General features: G+C 54.0%; 1 protein-coding gene and 1 non-coding gene across 7 annotated transcripts in view; both read right to left on the bottom strand.

Moving 5' to 3' along the window:
- Window positions 1-3,476: 3,476 nt before the first annotated feature.
- Window positions 3,477-14,044, bottom strand: part of AP1B1 (adaptor related protein complex 1 subunit beta 1) — a 66,902-nt gene continuing 56,334 nt past the window's right edge. For all 6 annotated transcript variants that reach the window (XM_066260201.1, XM_066260200.1, XM_066260199.1 and 3 more), the window contains 6 exons: window positions 9,994-10,139; window positions 7,666-7,795; window positions 7,289-7,373; window positions 6,452-6,538; window positions 6,198-6,352; window positions 3,477-4,696 (listed from right to left, as the gene is read on the bottom strand). In XM_066260201.1, coding sequence (XP_066116298.1) covers window positions 4,622-4,696; window positions 6,198-6,352; window positions 6,452-6,538; window positions 7,289-7,373; window positions 7,666-7,795; window positions 9,994-10,139 — 678 coding nt within the window. In that variant the 3' untranslated portion in view covers window positions 3,477-4,621. The remainder of the gene's footprint in view (window positions 4,697-6,197; window positions 6,353-6,451; window positions 6,539-7,288; window positions 7,374-7,665; window positions 7,796-9,993; window positions 10,140-14,044) is intronic.
- On the bottom strand, window positions 9,359-9,454 carry LOC136327610 (small nucleolar RNA SNORD125). Its single transcript, XR_010729794.1, has one exon. It is a non-coding gene; the product is annotated as a small nucleolar RNA SNORD125 (small nucleolar RNA).

Genomic DNA, 14,044 nt, shown 5'->3' with positions numbered 1-14,044 from the left:
CAATCAGATTATTTTCTCAGAATAGATTCCTAGAAGTAGAATTACTATATCAAAGTATATGAGCAGGTTTTTTTCTTAATTTTTATTTTATTTATTCACTTTAGAGAGGAGAGAGAGAGAGAGAGAGAGAGAGAGAGAGAGAGAGAGAGAGACAGGGGGGAGGAGATGGAATCATCAACTCCCATATGTGCCTTGACCAGGCAAGCCCAGGGTTTCGAACCGGCGACCTCAGCATTTCCATGTTGACGCTTTATCCACTGCGCCACCACAGGTCAGGCCTCTATCTATCTATTTTAAAGACTTTATTTATTCCTTTTTCAGAGGAGAGAGAGAGAGAAAGAGAAAGGGGGGTCCACTTGAGCCAGTGACCCCTTGTTCAAGCCAGCGACCATGGGACCATGTTGATAATGCCACGCTTAAGCCAGCGACCTCGGGGTTTCGAACCTGGGACCTCAGCATCTCAAGTCAACACTCTATCCACTGTTCCACCACCAGTCTAAATTGGAGAATTTTTAGCAACAGCTGTCAAAATTATGAACAAGCCTACCTTTGACCCAGCAATGTCCATCTCAGGAACTTATTGATGCATGAAAGTGAATATTCTTTGCAGTATCACCTGTACTAGCAGCTCAGTGGTCGGCAAACTGTGGCTCGTGAGCCACATGTGGCTCTTTGGCCCCTTGAGTGTGGCTCTTCCACATGATACCACGTGTGGGCGCTACCTTGATAAGGAATGTACCTACCTATATGGTTTAAGTTTAAAATTTTTGGCTCTCAAAAGAAATTTCAATCGTTGTACTGTTGATATTTGGCTCTGTTGACTAATGAGTTTGCCAACCACTGTTAACTAGCTACACTGTGGACACAACTCAATGGACATCTCGAAGGCACTGGTTCAAGATGGTACCTCCATTTACTGGAAAACGTTATACAGCTGTTATAAAAAGGTATTAGGACTCTATGATGGACTGATAATGGAAAGTCTTCAAGATAACAGGTGCAGAATGGGGTGTATTCCATGATACCATTGGTGTATAAAATGGAAAAAAAAAACATATTAGGCCTGACCTGTCGTGGCGCAGTGGGATAAAGCGTCGACCTGGAACACTGAGGTCGCCAGTTCGAAACCTTGGGCTTGCCTGGTCAAGGCACATATGGGAGTTGATGCTTCCTGCTCCTCCCCCTTCTCTCTCTCTCTCTCTCTCTCTGTCTCTCTCTCTCACTCCTCTCTCTCTAAAAAAAATCAATCAATAAAATATTTAAAAAAAAATATTAGATATCATTGAGTCTCTTTGGAAGGTAACAGTCTCTTCCTTTGGGAAGAGAAATGATAAAATTTTTTCACTTTTGTCTTTTTGGGTTTTGAACCATGAGAATGCATTACCTTTTCAAAACAAGAACTAAAATATAAAATATAAAATGCTTAACACCCTCTGGTGGGGTTAGATCCTACAGCTGCATTTGTGCCCATGAACAAGGATGTATGCAGGAAGATATTCATTGCACTGTTGCTTGGACTGGCAGCAGATGGAAACAGCCTGAATAGCCACCAGCCAGCACTGGGTATAGCATCCCATCCGCACAAGGAATACTGAAATGGGTCTATTTGTACAGACAGGTAAGAAAATCAAAGTGCTGGTAGTCTAGAGTGTGCTACCACTTTTTAGTAAGTATCTCTGTGGATTTCCTTACATACATGCACAGAATATTCCTGGAAGAAAACCAATATCTAGCAATAAAGTTTGTCTTCAGAAAGGGAAACTAAGAACTAGGGAAAGCCCTGGCTGGGTAGCTCAGTTGGTTAGAGCATCATCCCTATACACCAAGGTTGCAGGTTTGATCCTCAGTAAGGACACATACAAGAATCAACCAATGAATGCATAAATAAGTGGAACAACAAATCAATGTTTGTTTTTCTCTCCCTCAAAATAACAATAAAACACAACTTGGGAAGGGTGGGAAGGAGCCCTCAACCCTTTGTGTGGCTGATCTTACCATGGTTCAGAACTCCATAAAATAACAAAAACAAAACCCAGCAAACCATTAGTTGAAGATTAAATGAAAAATGAGGTCATGCCGCAGGCCTTAGTATAGTGGCTGGCACAGGGGCACCCATCAGGCCCCTGGGTTTTTATTGGACATTCCAGAAATTACTGGCTGGGAAGGTCCAGGATGCTGGAGTCTTGCAGGATGCCAAGGCCCAGAGAGGTGTCGGGCTCTGAGAGTGGGCAGGCCTGAACAGGAGGAGCCGAGAGTGCCAGGAGAGGTGGGGGAGGCACGTGATGGAGTCTCCCTGAGGGGAGGGACAGGAAGCTGAAGGGCTGATGGGATATTCCCTAAAGCACTTCTAAAGCCAGGCCTCCAGTGGCGGCCTCGTCTGAGGCCCTCTGTCCGACCAGGCCAGCCTTTTTCATCAGCCCCCCCCCCCCGCCCCGCCCTCCCATGCTTAGTCCTGGGCCTCAAGCTGCCCATCACCCCACTGGGGACAGCTATCCTTCACTTCAACTCTTCTGCCTATAGCAGTGGAGGGGTGGGACAGAAACCTGTGCAGCTCCTGCATGGCTGGGCCTGTAAGCCAGGCCCCCAGGCCACAGGGCTGACTGGGACAAGCCTCTCTCCTCAAGGGCTCAAAACCCTGCTGCTCTTGTCCACAGCCAGGGAGCCTCCAGCTGTGCTTGTGCAGGGCCTTCTGAGCCTAAAGACTTTCAGACGGGGTGGGAACTAAGGTCGTGCCATCAAGGGCCTAGGCTTTGTGCAAGGGCAGCACGACATACCCAGGGCTCAGAGGTGGGGCAATGGAGGGCCGGGTACCCCTGCCAATGCCTGGTCCCCAGGCTGCTGGGAAGGCAGCCATGTGTCACAGGTAGGCAGAGTGCAGGGAGTGGCTGGGGCTGACACAGGCAAGGACACCTGGTTGCTCCTCTTAGAAGCAGGCCGGAGGCCTACCAGCCATGAGGCACTGAGAACCCATGGGCAGCTCTACCGTCAGAGCCCTGCCCGGGGTCTGGCTGCCCTTCCCTGAAGCCAGGCCAGTGCCAGGCCCGGGGGAGCCCTTGGTGGCAGCTGGGCAGCTGTCAGCTTAGAACCCATGCTCAGCCAGCTGCAGGTGTGGGGTGGGGAGCAGCAAGCCCAGACGGGCTTGGTGCACAGCGTGCCTGCCAGAGCCCTCTCCCAAAGCCGCTCCCAGGAGCCTCCCTGACGGCAGGGAGCTGGGGAAAACCAGAAAGGTCGTCAGCCCTCTTGCCAACATCAAAAGGCTAGACAGTGTCTGCTGGGGTCAGGTTGGGATCATGGGTAGGAGAGTTGCCAGGGAAACCAGCAGGCCTCAGAAGTCAGTATTTAGGGATAGAGTGGAGGGAACTTGCTGTCCTCAGAGGCCTTGGGAGGGACCAAGCATACAGCTCATGTTTGACCCTGGGCTCCAGACCCCGACCAGAAGAGCCTCAGGCAGAACCTGACACACTGGCCAGGGACAGGCTTGATGTTATCATTTTTATTCTTTCTCTTTTGGAAAATAAGAGTGAACATACAATATATAGTCTCTCTCTCTCTCTCTCTCTATATATATATATATATATGTATATATCATAGTTACTGCAGGGCTCAAAAAACCATCCGCAACCACTTGTAGGCAGTTTTCAATTCTAACATTTGGTGGACAGGGAAAAAAGTGTCTGTGATTGCCAAAAGCAGAATCTTTATTATTAAACAGCAGTAACAGGAAAACCTAATGCTCTGTCAGACACGACTGACACTTGGGAGGCCAGGAGGAGGGTGGCAGACACTAAGGAGAAACCCCAAAGAAACTCTGGACAGGAGGCACCCTGCCTGCCTGCGCTCCCCATCCGCAGCTCTGCTTCTGCTCTGGGAGCCCAGGGGACACAAGGAATGTCTCACAGGCAGTGACCATCCTCAGAAGCAAGAGGAGCAGGCAGGGGTGGGGGTGGGTATGCACTGGCCAGGGGAGCAGGAGCCTTGGCAGGGGCTCTAGAAGTTTCTGCCTCATCTTCCCCATGCGGCTGGCTCTCAGGAAGCTGTGGCCTGATTGGCATGACTGTTGGACCCCAGCTTGGGCAGATGCAGGGAGAGAGGGTGTGGGGTGCAGTCCTGGGTACACAGACTCTGACAGAGCAGCTCTTCTGGTACCAAGGGCCCCTCCACGCACACCAGACAGCCTATCGGGGCCCATCCACCACAGTGGGCATGGGGAGGGCTGCTAACACCAACTGAGAGACGGGGCGGGCACTGCCTGGGCTGGGAGCCTGAGAAGGGAACCTCGCCCTCACCCTCAGGCACCAGGAAAGGAAAGAGAACTCTGGGTTTCCCTGTCCAGCATTTGTGCCACTCTGGTTCAGTGTCCTTTGGTTCCTCCTCATTGATCCTAAATGTCAGCAGCAACAGAAGAGGGGAGCCTCCGAGCATGGGAGCAAACAGATTTCACTCCGGGAGGGGTGCCGCCCAGTCCTGAGGACCCAGGCAGGCCCTGCAGTCAGGACCAGGGAGCCCCATGGGTGGCTAGGAGGCTTGTCAGGCCCCCTCCTGGGAGTAGGAGCCGTCACCCCGCAGGGAGCCGGCTCCTCAGTGGGCTGGCAGAAGGCTGGGGTGGGCACTGGTCGGGGCCTCAGTTCTTGAGGATGGTCTCGTAGGCCTGGTACACGTACTGGGACACTTCTGGTGCTCGACACTTCAGGGACAGCTGCGGGGGGAGAGAAGGTCACGCTCATTCCTCGGGTTCCTCCCTGGGGCTGTGATTTACCAGGCTGGGGAGGAACACGTGGGGAGGGCAGAGGGTAGGAACCCAATGGAAGTGTGTGTACATGCGGCCTGGTGGCAGCAGTGTAGCTGGGGCAGATGTGTTGTGAAGGAGAGGGGGTGGCTGCCACGCCAGCTGGGTGTGGACCAGTATAATTGCAGCCCACACACCTGCTGTCAGCCCAGCCACCACAGCCCTGTGGCAAGCAGTGTGACTCGGAGGCTGTGAGGGAGGGCCTGGCCCCCGCCCTGCAGAGCTGCCTGGCCCCCCACCGCACATGGGGGGCTGAGGTTCCTAGGAGGCATGGGTGCTGGGAGGAGCAGGTTTCTGCTCTGGAGGATGGTGGGGGCGCTAAGGGCTCTTTCTGACCTCCTGCATAGGAAGCAGGTATGTCAGCTCTAACTGCAATATGAGCCTGGAGAACACAGGTAGAGTGGAGACAAGTGCCACCACCCTTTTGCCAAAATCACTGCTCAGGTACAATTAGGAAGGGGGAGGGAGAGGTAGAGAAATCAGCAGCAGTGGCCCCAAAGGACCTCAGTGTCGCCTGAAGGGCTCTTTGCACACACCATGTGTGTCAGGAAGTGGGGGTGCCAGCTCCCTAAGGGGCTGCCTGGTTGGGCAGCAGCGGGGAGTCAGTGGAGGGCAGCTTGCCATCCTGCCTGCAGCCCGCGTGTGTGTCTGCCGGGACCTGGGGAGCAGCAGGGTGAGGAGAGGCCGGGAGAGCCGGGGGTGCACTGGAGCCAAGCCAGGAGACCGGGTGTGCAAGGTGTGGCTGGGGAGGAGGGAGGGGAAAGAGGAAGAGAAAAGCAATCGCTAACCTCCAAATCCTGCATCACGGGCACCAGCAGGGAAGGTGGACATGCAGCAACCAAACACAGGGAGACGGAAATTACCATCACCGAAGCCACCGCGCAGCCTCTGCCCGACCACAGAGCCAACGACCCCAGCGGGGCCCAGGGAGCAGTGTCTGGAGGGCCATGCCTGCCAGAGACTCGGGTGCGGGGGAAGAAGCAAAGTTTGGTGCTCTCTGGGGCTCGGAACAGCAGCTTGGCCTCCAGGACAACCACGCACATGGGCGCCACGTCCCGACGGGTCTGACTCAAAGGCCGGGACGGAGGAGCTGCTCGGAGTCACCATCCTCCCAGGTGGGTGCTCAGACAGGCAGTAACAGGAGGGTCAGGCCAACTGTGCCACTTCACAGGGCCCAATTTTATAGAATCTTCTAGACCAACTCACTGCTCTGAGACCCAGTTTGGTGTCTTCTCTGGGCAACTGGAAGGGACTGAGTAGGAAGCTTTCAAAAGTCCTTATATGGACAGAATTCTGCTGCTCCTTCACACCATGCTCAAAGTGACTCCGCCTAGCTGGGCCGGAGGGCCCCCCATCAAAGCCGCCCCTGGGCCTGGGAGGGAGCAGGGCAGGGCAGGAGTAGGGGCCTCACCATGAAGTTGGGGTTGCCTGGCTGGATGCGCAGCTCCGCCAGCACCCAGATGCCATTGGTCAGCTTCAGGGACTGGTAGAGCATGTCCTGACCCTCCACGTTCCTCTTGGCAACTGTGAAGATGTTGCTGCTCTGCAGCCTGCTGCTCACGGCCTCTGGGGGTTAGAAGGACCCCGGTCAGCAACAGGGGAAGGACTGGCTGGGTGCAGGCGAGGGGCAGTGTGGATGGGGTGGGGGGTGCTTAGGAGTCCTACCCGCATTGAGGGGGCAGTCTCTGATCTGGAACTGGGCTTCGTTTTCATTGGGAATGTCCTTCCATGTAGCCAGGAACATCTGTCGGTCTAGGGGGGAGGAGGAGAAAAGACACCACTCTGATACCTCTGATACCTCGGGGCCCTGCTCAATAACACTGAGCATGAAATGGGTCCGATTTGAAGATGGGGCCCTGCTCAATAACACTGAGCATGAAATGGGTCAGATTTGAAGATGGGGACAGGCACCAGCTCTGCCACAGTAGCTCCTGCCTCTCCGAGCAAACCCTGAACTCTGTGAATGTGGATAACATGCTGCTCCCAAAGGATCCTGGGTTTCCTGCCCTGGAGCCTTAGCTCTCTCCTCGCCAGCACCCACATATGCCCTCCTCCTGCTCTGGCCCACAGCCCGCTCATTAGTCAGCCTGCTACAGGGCTTCTGAGGTGACTGGGAGATGGCGGGGCAAAGGGTTCCACGCAGCACCACGCTGGAAGTGAGTCCTCTGGGTCTGGGATGAGTCTTCTCAGACGTTCTAGCCAAGGTTCAAGGGACAGGCATCAGGAAGGAGGCATGGCCTGGGCTCCCTGCTTCAGGGGATCCAGGGGACAACTGTCTAGAGGCTAAAGGCAAGGCTGAAGGGCAGAGCTAGAGAACCAAGGACTGAGAGCTCCTGTATGGCACTCGCACCCCCCCTGGGGGCCACACCTGGCCTGACAAGACACAAGGGTCTCCGTGCCCTTGCTCTAGGTTCTGCAGAGAAGCCAGTGACTCATGGGCTCTGATGTGGGGCAAAGCCAATCCATCCATTCCAAGGACCCCAGGGGTGACCTCACACTCACCCATCTTCCCGTCCTCCACAAAGAGGATGTGCAATGGGTACAAGGTGCTGAAGTAGAAGACGTCAATATTGTTTTTCACAGCCACCTAGAAACAGTGAGCCTCAAGTCGGTCCCTGATGCTTGGTTCCAACTCCGAGGTCCCAGGGAGGGCCAGCTCCCTGTGCCCCATACCTGAGCAGACCCCCTCACATGCCTTTCCTGGGAGCCATGTCCCTTCATCTCCTCAGATCAGACCTCCTGGGCACATCTATGGCCAAGAGCATGACTCCACAGACAGCACTTTGCACACAGACCAGGCTCCCGACCCTTCCGCCAGGCCCCGCCCCTGGGGTGGGGGTGCCAGTAAAGACAGAGGTGGCGGTCCTGCCAGAGCATACCTGCAGGTTGTTCAGAGGCTCCATCTTCATGACTGAGCCCACTGTGTTGAGAGGCAGGGAAATCTCCACAGTCTGGTTGGGGCTGAGGGGCGCGTGGACCTGGAGGGGGGCGGCGGGGGCCAGGCCAAAGCTGGGGAGAGAGAAGTCCCCATAGGGATGGCAGGGGGAGCAGGTGCTGACATGTGGGCTCCTGCCCCAGAGCTGGGGCAGCAGTTAACAAAAAGCCCCTCCAGCAAGCTGGCCTTACCCCAGGCTCAGGCCCAAGCCAGAAAGACAAACTGCTGATCTCCACCCTCCACCCCTCAATGGCCTTGCGCACAGGGGCAGAGTCCCAGGCTGGCTGCAAGCCTGAAGTCCATCTTTGCTCCTCTTCCTCCTCTGGGCCAAGTATGGGGCAGACACAGGTAAGCATGGCCTTGCCCCATCTTTCAGAGAGCTCTATCTCATACCAGGGACCCATAAGCTTCTTTGAACTTGAAAACTCTGTGACTGCCCAGTCGCTGCTGCTAACTGCCATTTCCTAGAAGGGAGCTGACCATCCCAAGTGACACACAGGGTTTTACTGTCTGGACCAGAATGAATCACATGATGGCCAGGTCACATGATGGGTAGAGATCCTCAGGAAAGCTCTGCTTCTCAATAAAGCAGCATGTGGGCAAATCAGGAGAATCCCCATGAGTGTGAGTTATCCCAACAACAGGCTCTGGGCTGATATATCACCACAGTATTGACTGGGACCATGAACTGAGCATTTAATATTACACCAATTCCTATTGTCATAAAAAAAAATAAATATATAGTCTCTCAGCTTCCAGGACACAGAGGCTCAGGGAGCACAGGCCCACCCCAGACCCTTCGAAGTGAGGGGCAGTGCTGAGATGCAGAGCTTAAGTGGTCCGACCCCAACCTGTGTTTGCTCAAAAGGTAATCAGGTCTGCCTGACACACAGCAGGAGATGATACGGAACCTCGGGCCTCTGTGGTGGCCCCTTACCCCCGGCTGGAGGCTCCACTACTGTTGCTATGTGACCTCTCTGAGCCCAGGTGTCATTACCTACTAAAAGGGGAGTAATGGCCTGATCAGGTGGTGGTGCAGTGGATAGAGCATCGGACTGGGATGTAGAGGACCCAGATTCGAGACCCCGAGGTCACCAGCTTGAGCGCGGGCTCATCTGGCTTTTGCAAAAAGCTCACCAACTTGGACCCAAGGTTGCTGGCTCAAGCAAGGGGTCACTCAGTCTGCGAAGGCCCGCGGTCAAGGCCCATAAGAGAAAGCAATCAATGAACAACTAAGGTGTCGCAACAAAAAACTGATGATTGATGCTTCTCATCTCTCTCTGTTCCTGTCTGTCTGTCCCTATCTATCCCTCTCTCTCTGTCCCTGTAAAAAACAAACAAAAAACCCCACACACACACAAAAATAAATAAATAAAAGGGGAGTAATGTAAAGGCATTGACCTCACAGGGCTATCAGGTGACAAGTGAAATAATATGCCGAAGGCCCTTGGCACAGAGCCAGGAACCTAGGAAGTTTTCAACACACAGTAAGTTTGTTGTGAGTGATCCCTGTGACCACCCCTTGAAGCCTGGAGTGTTTCTGTGGCCTGTGCGGTCACGTGAGCGTCAGTGGGATAGTAGCTGCCACCCTTCCTCGTCTGACAGACAGTCAGGAACCACTAGTCCACAGGCTCCCTGGGGAAGCAGCCCCTTCAGTCAACTTCTTAGAGGCTCATTTGCTCATCACTAGAGCTGCTCAGGAAGAAGAATCATCAGGAGAGGCTGCCTGGGTTCCCAGAGAGCTTGGGCCCAGCTGGGCTGGTCCACAAAGCCCCTGCTGGTGCTGAACAGGACAGCATCTGCACTGACCCAGGGGGCCGGGGGCCTGGTGGGGTGAGGAGCCTGCAGCAGCCACCACTCCCAGAGGCCCTGACAGTTTAATTATGTCGCATGGGGAGGCTGGCAGGCAGCCCTTCAGCCTTCTTAGAGTTGGGAGCCACTCAGGGCTGGAAAGGAGGCCCCAAACTCCTGTTCTGTGGGGTGCTTGCTGAAGGCAGGCTCCTAGGCTGCATCTGCGGATTTGTGTCAGGACAACACCTCTTCAGGTAGGGGAGGGAGCTATAATGCGGAGGGAACCCCACCTCTCTGCCCGATACTTTGGAGTCCACATTAAGAGGTCACTGGGGGAGAAATTAGAAAATTTTGGCCTGAGGCACGGCTGTGAGGAATACCCGCCTTCACCAAAAAGAAGGCACCAGGCCCTTGGCAGCCCTCGGCTCCTCCCTGCAGCCACCAGCATGGGCTCTCAGCAGGTTGCTCTTGGGGAGCTCACCTGTTGCGGTTGAACTGGATGGCAAAGTCGGTCATGACCTGAAGGGCCTTGTTGGTCAGCTGCAAGTCCATGGAGATGGAGCCCACCTGGCGGGTGAAGGTGCCTGAGATCTCCAACCCCTTGGCTTTCATGGCTGGGAGCCAGACCTACAGGAAAGAGGGTGGGGAGGGGCTGGTGTCTGCCACTTCCTCAAAACTCAAGAGCCCACCCGAGAGTCCTTCCTCTCTCTCCTCTCTCTGCCCTGCAGGTGCCTCCCAGGTTGACCACACCTGTCTTTACCGCCATCAGGAGATGCCATGTGTATCTCGGGATGAGAACGATCCTGCATGGCCCACCAGGGCCACCACCACTGGGTGCTTGGTGTGCCCAAAGCCGACCCAAGTCTTCAGAGGTCAAAAAAGGAACACTCAGGAAGTAGGGCTGAGGGAGATGAGGACACAAACAGGACCCTGCCAGCATTCTGACGAGCCAAGGAGAGTTGAGCCCAAGGCCATCCTGGGCCTCAGCCAGGGCCTTAGGCCTCCCTAGCTGTCCCAGCCTGTCCTCTCTCACAGAACGCAGGGCTGGCCCTTCAATTATAGAAAATGGCCTGACCAAGGACAGTTCCTAAGAGGACCCCTTGCCTGGCAGGCCCTCAGCTGCTTGGCTGCCCTTGTCATCTGAGTCTCAGCTTCAGAGCTGCCTCCTCAGAGAGGCCCACCCCCAGGCTCCTCCCCTAGTGGTATTCAGGGAGTGTTTGTGGAGCAAAGAGCTTGAAGGAAAGCCCTGCCCATGCAGGACGTCTGCTGGCTCATCCTGTACACATGCCAATGCCTCTGAGGCCGTTACCCTCACTCGGATGGCTCACAGCAAGGGCAAAGGCCGGGGCCCGCTTCCCCAACATTCCCCCAAAACGTCCCACAGCTCTCAAGTTGCCAATGCCAGGAACCTCAGAGCCATCTGGGCAGTAGCCCTCAGTCATTCCTCACCCCTGTGCCACCAACATGTAGCCCAATCCTGTCAATGCGACCACCTCCAATCTGCTGCCAGGTCCTCAGCTTTTCCCTCTCCACAGGCACCACCTCCCTGTGTCTGACTGCCATCAGAGCTCACCAGGTAAGATGGCAACATGGTGACTGCTCCAATTCCTCTTTCCCTAATCTCCATAGCAGCTACAACCATCTTTTTTTTTATTTTTTAATTTTTTTTAATTTTTTAATTTTTCTGAAGCTGGAAACGGGGAGAGACAGTCAGACAGACTCCCGCATGCGCCCGACCGGGATCCACCCGGCATGCCCACCAGGGGACGATGCTCTGCCCCTCTGGGGCGTCGCTCTGTTGCCACCAGAGCCATTCTAGCACCTGGGGCAGAGGCCAAGGAGCCATCCCCAGCGCCTGGGCTATCCTTGCTCCAATGGAGCCTCACTGCGGGAGGGGAAGAGAGAGACAGAGAGGAAGGAGAGGGGGAGGGGTGGAGAAGCAGATGGGTGCTTCTCCTGTGTGCCCTAGCCGGGAATCGAACCCGGGACCCCTGCATGCCAGGCCGATGCTCTACCACTGAGCCAACCGGCCAGGGCCTACAACCATCTTTAAAATTTTTTAAATTATTTATTTATTTATTCGTTTTAGAGAGGAGAGGGAGAGACAGAGAGAGAGAGAGAGAGAGAGAGAGAGAGAGAGAAGGGGGGGAGGAGCTGGAAGCATCAACTCCCATATGTGCCTTGACCAGGCAAGCCCAGGGTTTCGAACTGGCGACCTCAGCATTTCCAGGTTGACGCTTTATCCACTGTGCCACCACAGGTCAGGCCCATCTTTTAAATTGTAAATCTGATATGGCACCCTTAAAAACCCCTGCAATTCTGCAATGACTTCCACTGTCCATGGCTGGTGTCCTGCCATCCCCTGGCTCATTTGGTACCTGTTCCTCTAGCGGCCCACATTCAGTGTTCCCTCTGTTTGGAAAGTGCTTCCCGTGGCCCACCCCCACCCCATTGTACTTGCTAACTCTGATCCTCTGGACAAAATGGGGGTAGAATCTCATGGTTTTAGCTCTCCACTGTGACCTGGCATGCAGATAGTACTCAGAACTGTCACCACTCACTGATCCAAATGCTTGAGGAATTCCAACTCTTGTATACAGAAAGCCTCGTTCCCTTGACCAGGAAGGCTGGGGAATATAGTTATCCCTACAAAGGGGGAGGGGAAATGCACATGGGACAATTATAGGTAGTCATAGTGCTATTAGGAACATACCTAATAGTGTAGACAACATACCTACACCTTCTGAAGGGAGAGCACTCATGTCCAAGAACCTTCAGTGACTAAGGTGGTGGAGAAAACCCTGTTCATGTTGTAAGGAATCCTCCTCCAGGCAGCCAGCCCTGATTCCTCCTGACCTCATGATCCTCTCACCTCTCATTTCCAGAACACACTGTTGGTACACCCATCTGACCCTCCACTAAGACAAAGCAGTGAATAACAACTGTTAAAATGAACAGACAACTCCCTAAGGGTCAGCTCCCCAAGGGCCAGTTCTCATGCTCTATGTTCCTGGCAGCTCTGCAATGCCTGGCAAGAGCTGGCACCTGCTCTCCTGTTGCTTGGTGTGCCTTATGCCTGTTAAATTTGGCTTCTAACATGTATGGATCAGTCTCCTGCATCAGTGTAGCCGATCGGTGTAATAATTAGTTAACAGAACATTTTTACATTGCACCACTTTTCTGTATGTTCTCGTCACTGCTACTAATTCTGACAGCCCACGACAGTACGGCAGGCACACAGGCGTTCGCAAACACTCTGGGATTTAATCACATAGGACTTGGGAGCACAGACTTTGGTGTCTGTGTGCCAGGCCTACATGTTCTCACACCTCAAATTCAGCTCTCCTTCCCTTGTCCTCATCTCAGAAAATAACACCTCCCTCCCTTCACCCTATTGCTTGAGCCAGAATCACCCCTCCTCTCAACCCCAACAGCCTGCCAGTCCCACCTCCCAGGCAGCTCTCCAGTCCAGCCTCTTGCCTCCACCCCCAAAGGTGCCTTGCTTCTTCTTCTTCAGACTGCCATCAGCACACACCAGCTCCTGCCAGTCCTCATCGGGCTCCTTGTTTCTGCTTTAGCCCTCCAACCCAGCCTCCACGCTGTAGCCAGAGCCATCTCTCTTAAGAGCAAACCTGTTTCATCTCTGCTTAAAACCTTCCAATGGCTCCTGCTGCACCAGGATTGAGAGGAATCCCCCAGAGCCTGGTGCTGCTGATCTTACCAGCTTCCTCCCTACCTAGTCTCTGTTTAGCCAGGAGTCTTGGGGGGAGGGGTACTGCCCCTTAGTAGCATAGTAGGCATTTGTGGGGTATCTTCAAGTGATACAATGGGAGGAAGGCACTGTGTTTAGCGGGCCAGGGTGAGGGATGCTGAACAGACTGCCAGGAGACAACAATAAGCACTTGTCCTGTGTCTCTCCAGTATGTTCGCATGATTTCAACATGGCCCAAAACTGCCAGAACTGAACTATGGTGAAATCAAGGGAAGCTTGTTCTCTGTTTTTTGGAACTTTACTGGGAGTCAGTTACCATTTCAGAAACTAACAGCACCAATGGACACACCTCTCACAGCACCCGACTGTGGCCGTCACAGTGACTGCACTGCTGCCAACACCCGACAACTTCATCAGGTCTTCTGGGGTGGGCACGCCTAAACCTTTGTAACATTGAATTATATAATTTTCTTATCTTTTATGTCACACAGTGGTAGCACCTTACTTTAAAATTGTATGTGCTGGTAGGTGCACAGTCCACAGATCTCATTTAAGGACAGGAGAGGAAGGGGACATCACAAAATGTCTTATCAATGAGCGGCCCTGGGTCAGATAGCAATGAGAAGTGCTGCTCCAACCACACAGGACTTTGGCCAGCTCCCTGGAAGATGCAGTCCTCTCCCTCATCTCCAGGCTTTCCCCACAAGATGGAGTACTCTCCCCACTTCTGCTTGGCTAATCTGACTTGATCTACAGGCCTGGACTCCAGCTTCCCTGTGGGATGCCCTTCCCTGCTGAACCACTGCGCCTGACTTAGATC

Source organism: Saccopteryx bilineata, chromosome 2 (genome assembly GCF_036850765.1).
Source record: "Saccopteryx bilineata isolate mSacBil1 chromosome 2, mSacBil1_pri_phased_curated, whole genome shotgun sequence".
Lineage (NCBI taxonomy): Eukaryota > Metazoa > Chordata > Mammalia > Chiroptera > Emballonuridae > Saccopteryx > Saccopteryx bilineata.
This window is presented reverse-complemented; position numbering and strand designations above follow the sequence as displayed.